Source organism: Engraulis encrasicolus, chromosome 20, assembly GCF_034702125.1.
Source record: "Engraulis encrasicolus isolate BLACKSEA-1 chromosome 20, IST_EnEncr_1.0, whole genome shotgun sequence".
NCBI classification, from domain to species: domain Eukaryota; kingdom Metazoa; phylum Chordata; class Actinopteri; order Clupeiformes; family Engraulidae; genus Engraulis; species Engraulis encrasicolus.
Window position 1 is genome coordinate 6,457,820 of NC_085876.1, and position 14,044 is coordinate 6,471,863.

The window sequence follows — 14,044 nt, forward strand, 5'->3', positions numbered from 1 at the left end:
TGTGTGTGTGTGTGTGTGTGTGTGTGTGTGTGTGTGTGTGTGTGTGTGTGTGTGTGTGTGCGCGCGCGCATGTGCGTTAAAGAGATAAACTCTGAAACTAGGACCCAGTAAGCTTCTCACACACGCACACACACACACACATGCATGCACGCTAGGTCTATACCTACAATAGAGTGATCTTAAATGTTTGTTCATGTTTTTTCATCATTTTAAACAGTGGTGGTTAGGAGGCCTGTCCACTCCCTTCTTCTGCAATGTTCAACAAAGCCAGCAGAGGGAGGCAGTGAGCCTCTTGTGCAACAGTGAATAATCAATGTGACTCTTACTGTACATGCACCTGTGTTGGCTCCTTAGGCCCCACAAAAATCTTTTAGTGAATGAGGGGCTGATGAGAGAGGGCGAGAGAGAGAGTGAGAGAGAGAGAAAGAGAGAGAGAGAGAGAGAGAGAGAGAGAGAGAGAGAGAGAGAGAGAGAGAGAGAGAGAGAGAGAGAGAGAGAGAGAGAAAAAAAGAGAGAGAGAGAGAGAGATTGATTCACATGGGCAAATCATTGTATTGGATGCATACAACCCCACCCACCCACCCATCCACCTCAAATCTCCACTCATGGAAACAACACTCATCAGAGGATTTCTCAAAATGACTCAAGACTTTAAAGCCCCCACCTTGCCCCACACCTCTGACTTGCGTAAGTCCCATCTCTTTGTCCCATCTGTGTCATCTCTCTACAACATTGTGGTTTGATTTCCTGCAAACAAAACAACAAATAGAAAAAGTCCCACCTCCTAAATCAAAAGCCACAGCCATACCTCCTACGCATAGAAAGAGAAAGACACAGAGACGGGGAAATGGGGAAAGAAAAAAGAGATGGGGGAGAGGGAGAGAGATAGAGAGAGGGGTGCAACCTTCTAGTCATCCCCTCCTCTCATCGTTCTCTCTTTCTTCTTGTATTTCCTCATGCATGCTGCAGAGAGAGAGAGAGAGAGAGAGAGAGAGAGAGAGAGAGAAAGAGAGAGAGAGAGAGAGAGAGAGAGGGAGAGAGAGAGAGAGAAAGAGATTGAGAAGAACGAATGGAGGGGACACATAGACAATGATAAATGTAGTTCCATCCTCCAACCAAAGTCCTCTCCTCCTGCTGAGAGAAAAGAGTACGAGATGACCTCCTCCTCCTCCTCTTCTTCTTCTTCTTCTTCTCTTCCTTCTCCGCCTCCTCTTCCTCTCTCCATCCCTCACTCGTAGAACATGGCGAGAAGGAATAGAGATATACTGTATGCAGTTCTCTTCCCCTCGATTCATCAGAAAGAGGTGGCTGAAAATGAAGTCACAATGAAAGACACACTCTTCCCCTCCTCCTCCTCCTCCTCCTCCTCTCCCTCCTCCATCCCTCACTTGTAAAGCAGAGGCAGGCAGCTGGACAAAAGCAAAAAAGACAAGGCAAAACAGAAAGCAGAAATACTATTCCTCCCCATCTCTGCATCTCTTCTCCTCCTCCTCCTCTTCTCTTGCTCCACTCCCTCCATCTCTTCCGCTCCTCCTTCAGGTGTAGACACACTCCTCTTCTACTCCTCTTCTCCTCCTGCTCTCCTCCACCCTTCACCTGTAGAGCAGCAGTAGGCGGCTGGATGAAAACAAAAAAAAGACAGAACAGAAACAGAGACGCTCTTCCTTCCCGTCCCTTCATCTCCTCATCTTCATTCCTTTCTCCAGTCCTCCTCTCCTCTCTTCCTCAGGTCCTCCTCTCCTCTCTTCCTCCTCTCCTCTCCTCCTCCTCCACTCCTCACTTGTAGAGCAAGGGCAGGCGGCTGGTGTGGCAGTGGTTGCGGCTGATCTTGCCGTCGGGCTGGTAGAGGTGTGACGAGGTGGAGGTGGTGAAGGAGGGGGGCAGCGGCGTGTGGTTGTCCGAGGAGGGCAGCGGGTAGCCGGGCGGCGGCAGCAGGGACTTGGGGTCGGCGCCCATCTGCGGGGCGCTGGGCATCACCACCGGCGGGGCACTGGGCACCGTGCTGTGGTTCTGATTGGCCGAGGAGGGGCGGCGGCGCGAGCGCAGGGCCTGGCGCTCCGACAGCTGGTTACGCAGCTCGGACACGCGCTCCTCTTTCTGTGGACGGACGGAGAGACAACACACAGACAAAACAGATTAGGAGAGGGAGAGAGAGAAAGAGAGAGAGAGAGAGAGAGAGAGAGAGAGAGAGAGAGAGAGAGAGAGAGAGAGAGAGAGAGAGAGAGAATGAGGGTATGTACAGTACCATGTGCCATTTTGTGTGTCTGTGTGTATGAATCTAGGGTTTCTGTTACACAGCATTATTAATTGTCTGTTACCAGAATGGCAATGACCCAGTCGTAGTGCATTACTAAAGGCCCTGTACTATCTCACAGTAATAGTGTACAGTAGCAGTGTAGAACTATGGTAATTGGCCTTTTCAGTGACTATCACAGCATTCTACTGGTGGGAGGATGTGCATAATATGGGGCCACAATATTCCACATAATATAACATAGTACACATACACAACCGCACACACACACTCAACCACACACACCCTCTCCTGATTGTGTGGAATAATAACATACATGAGTAAACACACAAGTAGCCTACAGTTTAAGACAGAGAGAGATAGACAGGGGGAGAGTGACAGAGAGAGCATGTGTGTGTGTGTGTGTGTGTGTGTGTGTGTGTGTGTGTGTGTGTGTGTGTGTGTGTGTGTGTGTATGTGTGTGTGTGTGTGTGTGTGTGCGTGTGTGTGTGTGTGTGTGTGCGTGTGACTGTACCTCCTGTATGATCCTCTGCAGCTCCTTGTTCTCTCTCTCCAGCTGTCGGCTCTTCTCCTCGTCGTTGTTGTTGGTGGACGAGCCCGTCTTCATGGTCTCCTGCTGCTCCGACTGCCACTCGCCACGTGTGATCAGACGACGCATCTACAACACGCACGCACACACGCACGCATGCACACACACACACACACACACACACACACAGACACACACAGACACACACACACACACACACACACACACACACACACACACACACACACACATAAAGAATGTACAAAAAAATACAAAAAAGAAAAAAGACCAGACTTTCAGGGGTTTTTGGAAACTTGAAGTTGCTAATGCTTTTGTGTGATCTCAGATATGTCATTAGAAATGCCCTAATGGCCCATCACAGCAAAACTGCTAGAATTTCTAAGAAAACACATTGGCTTGAGTATGAGGTAGCGTTGTTGTTTGGCACTAGGGGCATGTAATATCAGTAGTCCAAGATCATTACGTAAACTGCATAAGATACCATAAATGACTTGTTCATTCTGTCCATGCCCGATGATCTCCAATGTCCAACTGTCTAATTTGCTTCTCCTTAATGGAGACATCACATCCCTCTGAGGACTATTCAAGGGAGGAGGAGAAGAACAGTAATGGTCCATCACATTTGTGTTTGTGTGGGTGTGTGTCTGAGTGTGTCTGTATGTGTGTGTGAGAGACACTGTAGCACAAAGAGATAGGGAGAGACAGAGAGAGAGAGAGAGAGAGAGTTTGTGTGTGTGTGTATGCCAGTGTATACATACATACAACAGTTGACTTTGTGCCACTATGTAGGCCTACAGTATGTGTGTGTTTATGTTTGTGTGTAACGCTGTGTGTGCGTGCGCGCATGTGTGCGTGTGCATGTGTGTGTATGTGTGTGTATGTGTGTGTTTGCTTCACAGTGTGTGTGTGCCTGTTTATGTGTCTGTATGTACACTCATATCCAGCCTCCCTGGGGAGATGTGAGGCCCTTTCATTGCTCTCCTACCACTGAAAATAATGAGCGTGCTAACTGCTAATGAGGGCTGATGTGTCAATAACTGCACAGTTTTGTTTGCCCCGGCTTGTTTACAAACTCAAACATGAAGAGGCCAATTACTGGCAAGTTGCAACTCATGCAACCCAACGGCACGGCACGGCTTGCAAAGACAAAACAGCAAGATCATTTCCTGGCTTTGCAAAGGAATATACTGTATAACACTAAAGCTACACAGTTAAAATACCAGTGTCACTTTAACTGTAAACGCCTTGGTTTTTACACTTTGGTCAGTGTAACATGTTCAAAGTTAATTTTACTCAATGTTTTTGTAAATATCAACACAGGAATGTAAAAGCTGTAAAGATGAAATTACGCTGGTAATCTGTAATTTTTTACACTGACTCTTAACTCCATTCCAGTAATTTGACTTTCTACAGTGTTCTAAATATCACTATTTGGAGTTATATATACTCTGGCATATTAACATCGCATTTTTACAGTGTAGGGCTACACTGGAAGCTATGAAGCTGTTTACACGTATATGGATATTTCTTAAAACACATTGGCTTTGGCCTCTTGTTTAAACGTAAGCCGAGTTATAGAATGTGTATTTCAAAAGTTCAGTTTTAAAAATAGCCCATTTAGGGGACTAAAACACACCGGTCACAATGGAGTTTTTATTTTTATTCACATGTCGTATTTATGTGTAAATGGATAAAAAAAATATCTTCACTTCACTTCCCATACGCGTAAACAGCACCTCATTGGCATATGAATCCTTGACTTAATGTATGCAGTGTAGCCTCAGCCTAATACAGAGAGCGCAGTGCACACATTGAAATCTTGCCAACACCAGTCCAGGCATTAAAAGCTTTCGTTTAGTTACTTCATTTTGCTTGCTCTACAAATCACAGTCAGGTTGATGGATTGGTCTGGAGAAGGGCAATGTTGTTTTGTCTTTGTTTCTTTTTTTGTTTCTGTAATAATAGATTGAGGGCCAATTTCTGATATGGGCAAAGAGTGCCCAGGCAGAGCCAAAAACAATGCCAGGGCAATTTGTCATAATGTCATAATGTGCACCTGTCAATTTGTCTTATTGGCATAGCTGGCAGCACGCCTGGCACTCTTCTTCTCTCTACAGTTAGTTGGGGATTTGTAGAGGAAGGGAAGGAATGGGCCAGTTGATAGGACATTTGGCTGGTCAAGGATGCATGCTTGTGTGTGTGTGTGTGTGTGTGTGTGTGTGTGTGTGTGTGTGTGTGTGTGTGTGTGTGTGTGTGTGTGTGTGTGTGTGTGTGTGTGTGTGTGTGTGTGTGTGTGTGTGTGTTTTAATGTGTGTGTGCATGTGTGTAAGTGTTCATACGCACGCGTGCATGGGCGATGTGTGCCTTAGCACATGCCTGCATGTGTACTGTACCTTTGGGACAAACAACACCACCAGGGAGTGTGTGTGTATGTGTGTGTGTTGTGTGTGTGTGTGTGTGTGTGTGTGTGTGTGTGTGTGTGTGTGTGTGTGTGTGAGTGTATATGTGTGTCTGTTTTGTGTGTACCTTGGGGACGAAGAGCACCACCAGGGTGATGTAGACGGAGAAGATAATGGCCAGGGCAGCGAAGGCGAAGGAGGCGTCCTGCTTAGAGGACAAGATCATGGTGACCGGAGCAGTGATCATACACAGCACCTACAACACAAGAGAGAGGGGGAGAGAGAGAGAGAGAGAGAGAGAGAGAGAGAGAGAGAGAGAGAGAGAGAGAGAGAGAGAGAGAGAGAGAGAGAGAGAGAGAAAGAGAGAGAGAGAGATCACTCATATGTATTATATATTATATAAGTATATGTATTTTTCACTGGCATGCAATGACAAATTCACTAGTTCACCATCCTAAATTTGTTGGAATAATATATGCACACAAGCACAGAAACACGGGCAGGTAAGCGCAGGAACAAGTAGTTTCAGAGGAGGGTGTCAAAGGGATGCAACAAATCTCAATCACATCTACATCACATCTACAGTCTACATCACAAGTCTCCTCACCCCATACAATCCCACCCGCACACTACGCTCCACTGACTCACTCCTCCTTACAGTTCCCTCCACACACCTGCGCACCATGGGCGACAGGGCATTTAGTGTTGTTGGCCCCAAACTTTGGAACTCACTCCCACTGTCTCTTCGTCAGTGTTCCACACTATCTACTTTTAAATCTAAGCTGAAGACACACCTTTTCATTTCTGCTTTTCCACTTCAGTGACAGGCACTTCCACTTTATTTTAATCATCAGTTTATTTTTAATTTTACATATTATTATTATTTATTTTTTTTTATTTTTTTTCCCTCATTTTATTTTATTTTCAAATGCATTCTACTTCTTTTCTTACTTGAAAACCTTTATCTTTATTGTTTTTTATTATTTTATTTATCTTTATTTTTGCATTTTAATTACTCTCCTATTGTTAATTCACTGAAGCTTTGTTTTACTTTCCCTACTGTTATGTATTTGTTTTGATTGTAAAGTGTCCTTGGGTATCTTGAAAGGCGCTCAAAAATAAAATTTATTATTATTATTATTAACAAATCTCATCACACTCCTGAACTTCATTTATATACATTTAAGTATACTAAAAGAATATATATATATAAAAAAGAAAAAAAACACAGAAGGGGGAAAGATCAAAAGAGAGAAGTTGTACAAGGGGGTTAGGCCGAGATAAGAAGAAAGAAAGAAAGAAAGAAAGAAAGAAAGAAAGAAAAGAAGAAAGAAAGAAAGAAAGAAAGAAAGAAAGAAAGAAAGAAAGAAAGAAAGAAAGAAAACAAGCAAGAAAGAGAAAGTGAAAGAGCATCAAAAGGGGAGCTAGAAACTGTAAAGAGGAATATACTGTATATGTGAGTACATGTGAAAAGAATGACAAGAGCCGTCATTCACCAATTCAATTCAAAAAGGTCAAAAACCCACACTATAGGAACACTACGTAGCAGACATTTATTGAAATTTGGCTGACATAAAAACCACAGCACTATAATACAACAGAGCCATTCAGACAATTCAGTTTTGCCTTTTTAATTGAGTACAAAGGACAATCCATCACGCTGCAAAAAGGCGGCGTGATTAAAAGAGCCTGTTAGGAGACATCAGAGCATGGCTGGGCCTGGCCTGGACGGGCTATAATGCTTTCAGAGCAAAAGCAATCAGAGAGAAATGGGATTGAAGTCCCAGGCCTGTGTGCCTGTTCCTGGCAGTGTGTGTGTGTGTGAGGGGGTGTGTGTGCGCATCTGTGCGTGTGTGTGTGTGTCCGTGTGTGCATGGCCAACTGAGTTCTAGCTAAGCTTTCTTTCAGCCATGGCCAAGTGAATTAAAGCCCATGAAAACAAAAGCTCTGTTGCCTGCTGCCAGATCAGTTAACCAGGAGAAGAGTCCACAGAGACTTCTAGACCTCTGGCACAGCGGGACAGGGAAGCAGGGGCTCTTGGATGCAGGCATTTTGGGTTTTTCTTTGCTGTGAATCTGGATGTAAAATCAATGTCTGCAAAATTTGGAGGAAGCCAGGTCAGTCGGCCGAAAGCTTGGCTTTTAATAATTCAAAAAAGGATTTACCGGTGACTAGGCACATGACATTTCACTTCAAGATTTATACTTTTTACTTCTTTCATCCTGAGTGTGGTGTTCCTTCTTCACAGTTGGAATTTTGCAGTGAGAAGGTTGTAGCAGTCTTAAGTAACACGCACGCACACATGTGCACGCACGCACGCACGCACGCACGCACGCACGCACGCACGCACGCACGCACGCACGCACGCACGCACGCACACACACACACACACACACACACACACACACACACACCTTTACATAGAATGTCAAAAACACCTATCTGCCTCTCCCATTTCCCCCCTCTCTATTGCCTCAATTGTGATGAAATGGGTCTATAAATTGTATGACAACTCACTACAATAAATCAAAATGATAAAAAAAATAAGTATTTTTTACGCATGGTGCAGCCACTGCAACACAACATGCCTTCTGCAAGGGAGCTGTGTTTGATTGTAATTGAACATCTTGCGGTGCGACACCGCACAAAAATCTGCCTGCTGCCAGAACAGTTAACCAGGAGAAGAGGCCACAGAGACTTCTAGACCTCTGGCACAGCGGGAAAGAGAAACAGGGGCTCTTGGATGCAGGCATTTTGTTTTTTTGTGGTGAATCTTACAGAGTTCATAGAGTTTATTTAATCTCTTAAAAGGGGCAGTGTACAAATTAAACATTATCCTTGTGTTAAGCAAGGGCGGATATCTGTGCCAGTACATGCTATTTTCTGACTGTAGTCCCTTGGCAGGTTGATGTAAGGAATGAAAGTCTGTCGGCCCAAAGCTTGGTTATTAAAGTTTGGAACGAGGATTTAAGTGTACACACATTTTACTTAAAAATGTACAGAATTTCTTTGGTCAGACAGTTTTTCATGGTGAGTGGGATGCCAATTGTTCACAGTTGGCCGTTTGCAGTGAGAAGGACCGTGTGGTGTTCTGTCACACGCACGCACACACACACACACACACACACACACACACACACACACACACACACACACACACACACACACACACACACACACACACACACACACACACACACACACACACACACACACACACACACACACACACACACACACACCTCTCCCCCTCTCTCTTCTCCTCCTCCAGATGTAAGACAGAATTTTCATTAAAATATGCCGGTAAATTGTATGACAAATCACTACAATGAATCAATTTGATATGGTTCATGCAGGATGCAGTCACTGTAACACCGTATGTCTTCTGTAAGGGAGCCCAGCTAAATTGGAATTGAACATCTTGTGGTGCAACACCGCACAAAAAAAGGGCACTGTTGGATTGTGTCTATATTAAATCAATAACTTGCTCACACACACACACACGCACACACGCACACGCGCACACACACACACACACACACACACACACACACACACACACACACACACACACACACACACACACACACACACACGCACACACACACATTCACAGGCATGCACACACAGACGCACAAACACATGCACATACATACTGTACACATATGTGCACACACACATGCGCGCATGCGAACCTACATGCACACACACACACACGCATGCGTGTATGTGTGGTACACACGCACACATGCACATGCACACGCACACGCACACACACACACACACGCACACGCACACGCACACACACACGCACACACACAAACACAAATAGATAGATACTCACTGAGACATTGTAGATGGCCATCCCCACAGCCCTGTGGTCATTGATCTTCTCAGTGGAGACAGATTTGGTCTCGTAGGCCAAAAAGATCCCCAGCAACAGCAGCAGCCCTTTGTAGCCATACACCACTCCTGATGGGGAGAAAACACACACACACACACACGCGCATGCACACACACACACACACACACACACACCACACACACACACACACCACACACGCACACACACACACACACCACACACGCACGCAAGCACGCACGCAAGCACGCACGCACGCACGCAAACACGCACGCGCACACATACACACACACACACAATATTGGTCAGAAAACACAATGCACCACACTAGATTCTGACCGTCCCTTTCTGCTTCTATACACACAATGTAAATAAGCTAAAAAATAATGGAAAAGAACCGCAGAAAAGTTCAGTTACTTTACTTGAAACCAGAGTGAACATCTGACATTAGATACAGAAGTCGGAATGCATGAGGATAGAATCCAAACTAATTACATGCTCTTGGAGAGAAACTCATTATCTGCCACAAATGGATCTATCAGTCTGAATAGACTACTTGACCTTTAAGGCAAGATGGAGAGAGGAGAGGTTGGGGAGCTCAGTTAGTCCACAGACACTGCAGCTCTCTACCAGAGAGAGTAGAGAGAGAGAGGTTCCATTGGCCCATCGTTTCCTGGTTCTATTATGGCCCCCCTTAGGCAGACCTAGGCAGACCTAAGGACTGTTCTATTCATTGTAGGAGCATTATGACACAGCCCTTTAGGCAGACCGGAACCTGGTCGCGTTAGGTGCCCATAGAAACCTATTATGTTGGCATATCTCTATATACTTAAATAATCTCTGTCTCTACTACCTCAACATCTTATGTGCTACTAGAGTATCATTTGTATTGTATACACGTTATACAAGTGAAGTTCAAGTGACTCTGTTTTACATTTTCGTGAATACTCATACTCATACAAGTATATGGATCGTCACCCTTTCAGTGTTTGATAGACATATGTACTGTACGTGGTGTTGTGAGATATGTTGCAAGATATGCAGTGTTGCAAGAAATATGGTCATCCCTATACCACATCCAGATAGTCTGATAAGACAGATGATTCATAAACGTCCACCGTAACACCACCACAAACGAGCCTGACGAAGCCAACAAATCCACCGCATCATGTTGCTTGCGTGTCTTGGACTTTTTCGTTCTTGACTGCTTACTCAATCAAAGAGCATCCTCCCACTAAACTGTAGATAACAGCCCTGTACTGTAGGAACACTATAGCCTTTCCACCGTGACGCCTTTCCATTTCACTTTGCAGCACAACTTGAGCATGCATGTCGGTAACCTCCATATAATTGCATTATATGACAAGTCACTGAAATGAATCTAAATCATATACAATTTATATATACATATTGTACTTTTTTGCATTAAGTGGTATGCAAATGATCTTTCCATAACAGTACCATGTCTTTGTATGGTCTTGGTCTGCTAAATTGACCATGACAAATGAACACAAATTTATCTAGCACATTATTGAGTCTTCCATCATCTCGGGTCAATGTATTGATTTACAAAGAACCTTTTAAAAACGATTTGTTTGTTTTGGCATAATTATCAGCAATTAGAAGCAATTATACCAAGGCGATTATGATGAATAGTATGTGTTCATTTCTGCACATGTGTATTGTGCTGTACGTACAGTACATGTTGCTTGGGAAATGTCAGCAATAGGGAAAACTAAATAAGTAATCAGAGATCTTTGGAAACAGCTCCGTCTGGGAAAGAAGCCAATATAGCCAACAGGCAGCTTTAACGTGCGCCTAATTGTTAACGATAATTAGCAATTATGGCTGAATCGCTATGATGTATTCATTTCCGCACATTTCTATTGTGTTGCCTGGACGATGCCTAGCTTACTTGGAAAATACTGCTTCTCACCCAGTTGTCTCTGCTTTGGATTTCAGAAACAAGATCTTACAGCTCTTTTTCTTTTTTTACATAGAGGCAACGGGATTTAGGAGAAAGCATTCAGAATTCAGGAGGCTTGTGCCTTTGTCTAACACTTCTAAAATGTATCTCCTACAAGGCCGACGGAATCCTGGAACAAATCCAATCTCAATCCGTGTAAGATCATTAAATCATGTACTGGGAGAGGAGTAGAGAGCTGGAGAATAGCAAAATTCTGGGCATGAGCTATCAGCATCCTTCTGAACATCAGTGGTTTTCATGTCCGCACATAATGTTGTTGCAGTGACTGTAGTGGCATAGTAGAGCAGAGAGAAGTAACGAAACTGGGCATGAAGTAGTCGCCAGCCAAGTAACACCGCCACTGTTACTGTTTTTACACAATAGCACTCCAGTCATAGATGTGAAGACTAGATGCCATGTTCAGCCTTTTGGCATGACCCAACCCAGGTCGTAGCCGTCTGTAGCACGGGATGATATTTCTTATAGATCTCACCGCAACCCAACAGGGTAATGTGCGTATTGCATTGTCACTGTTTGGTGGCAGCAATTTGCCGGGTAAACATGGCGGCAATCTGACGTAGTATATCACAGTATACTGCTCGTCTGTCAACTCTCAAAGTCACCAGTAGTATTATAATTATGAGCATTGGTATTTAATTGAACATAGAATGCCACTGTTAGACCAGAAAAGGTCCCGTTCCGTCACAGTGACTCGTCTTCCAGGGAGTTCTGGCCAAGAGGTAGTGAGTTAAAGGTAAAGAACAAACGACAAAACTACTAAGACACTACGGACAAAAGACTACAAAACACACAAAACAGTGAAATACAAGAAGAGTAAAGTAGTGGCCATCGAAGTCTAGCCGCACCCACTCCAATGATCCATCACCCTGCTGCTCCTGCCACTGCGGCCGTCTTCACACCACCCGTCAGCCCTCAAAGCCTGCACGTCGCTCAGCTGCCATCATCACTCCTGGACGCCGGCGTGTGACACTGACAACTAATCAGCGGAGTGGCCCATCACACGTGTCACTAGGTCACCGCCGGCTGCACAAAACAAATCACTTTAGACGTCGGGTCGGGCCGCAACCACAACCACAACCACACCACACGGCATTACGTATACAGCACATCCACTTGTTGTCATCCACTGTACAGTCTGTGTGCAACAACACGACACCTCCCGACCAAGAGCAGGCCACTTTGGCAAAATGCTATGAAAAGGAAGAAATGTCATGGGTTGCCGACTACACCAAAACAAATCACCCCAGCCATCAGGCAGGACCAATGTACACCACACTACACACCACCAGTGCCTGATTAAGATGGCCCGGGACCCCTAGGTTACAGGTCACAATAGGCCCCCCGCAGAAAAAAAATCATGACAAAATTCACAATATACACAAAAAATATATATAAAAAAACAAAAACATCCTTCTGAGCTATTAATTAAGTCTGCCAATGCAAAACTGTTTCCCCCCTTTGACCAATCAGGGGGCCCCTGGCTGTTGGAGACCCCTAGGCTACAGCCACAGGATGCTAACCTGTGCGTTAATCCGGCCCTGCATTCCACAATAATCCCACACCGCCCCGACAACAACAGCTCTTGACCCAGACAAAGTTGCTTTGTCAGAAAGGGCTTCACTGCAAAAGGAGGAAACACTGTTTGACGCAACATTAATCACTTCAGGCGTAGGGTCGGGCTGCAGCTACACCGCACCACACTGCCCCGCTTTCATCAGCCGTACAGTGTGTGTGACAACAACAACACCACCTCCTGACCAAGAGCATGTCGCTTTTGAAAATAAAAGGCTTTGTAGGTGGAGACACATAATGTTTTTATTTTTCGCTTCAGATACACAAAGAAGTCGGGGTCGGGCCAAACTGCGTCTCCCTGTTTTCATCTAGTGTACAGTCTGTGTGTGTGTGTGTGTGTGTGTGTGTGTGTGTGTGTGTGTGTGTGTGTGTGTGTGTGTGTGTGTGTGTGTGTGTGTGTGTGTGTGTGTGTGTGTGTGTGTGTGTGTGTGTGTGTGTGTGTGTGTGTGTGTGGTTGTGTGTGTGTGCGTGCCAACAGCAGCTTCTAATGATGTTGTTTTGGCAAAATGTTAAGACATGCAATGCAGAAGAAAGAAATATGGCACAGGTCGGTGGACACAAATCACACAAATCAGCCGGTTTGCCACAGCTGCGCCAAAACATAAATCACACCACCAAAGCACACCACCACACCACCTCACCATAGCTTTCATCCACCATACACACTAAATTTTACCACTTTAAGAGCAGAATAAGCATGAAGAGTGTGCCTTTACGAGTGCCTTTACGTATGCTGAATTAACACTGCGAAATGTAATGTGTAAAGTTTGTCAACATCCCCTGACCATGAAGGCTCTTTACCAAAACATGCTTTGCAGGTTAATTCAGGGGCTACAGTGTATGTGGTAAGTGAAATGCTTCTGGGTTGTAATGGTAACCTTCCAAATTTCTGGGGAACCCATACACATTTTGTTTTCCGCAACAGGAAAAGACTGAGCTAACTTGTAACATATTGATATTAAGTGATATAAGATTTTTTTTTAAAAACCTACTTAGGTGACTCATTCCGGGCGACCCCACATGGGGTCTCAACCACACTGTTGAAAAACACTGCATTAGACCAAAGGCAGAATTGCACTGCAACACCCACATCTGAAGCCACAGGGGGATTTTGCGCGCGCACACAATTGCGGGCACATTGTGACTGTACTCCTCTGGTGATTGGTGGCTGCGACAATTCCATGATGACATTTTCAATCAGAAAGACAATCAATCTGTTATTCGCTTTGTGCCGTGTAGAAAAAATAATCAATTACAATGGACTGTCATCCTTGGTTTGTGTGTGTGTGTGTGTGTGTGTGTGTGTGTGTGTGTGTGTGTGTGTGTGTGTGTGTGTGTGTGTGTGTGTGTGTGTGTGTGTGTGTGTGTGTGTGTGTGTGTGTGTGTGTGTGCATATGCGCATGCATGCCTGTGTGCGTGC

General features: G+C 44.8%; 1 protein-coding gene across 1 annotated transcript in view; it reads right to left on the bottom strand.

Moving 5' to 3' along the window:
- Window positions 1-1,764: 1,764 nt before the first annotated feature.
- The window catches only part of gabbr1b (gamma-aminobutyric acid (GABA) B receptor, 1b), a 170,174-nt gene continuing 157,894 nt past the window's right edge, over window positions 1,765-14,044 (bottom strand). Inside the window, exons 22-25 of the mRNA XM_063184709.1 lie at window positions 9,048-9,175; window positions 5,331-5,459; window positions 2,769-2,912; window positions 1,765-2,097 (exon numbers count right to left, since the gene is read on the bottom strand). Coding sequence (XP_063040779.1) covers window positions 1,777-2,097; window positions 2,769-2,912; window positions 5,331-5,459; window positions 9,048-9,175 — 722 coding nt within the window. The 3' untranslated portion in view covers window positions 1,765-1,776. The remainder of the gene's footprint in view (window positions 2,098-2,768; window positions 2,913-5,330; window positions 5,460-9,047; window positions 9,176-14,044) is intronic.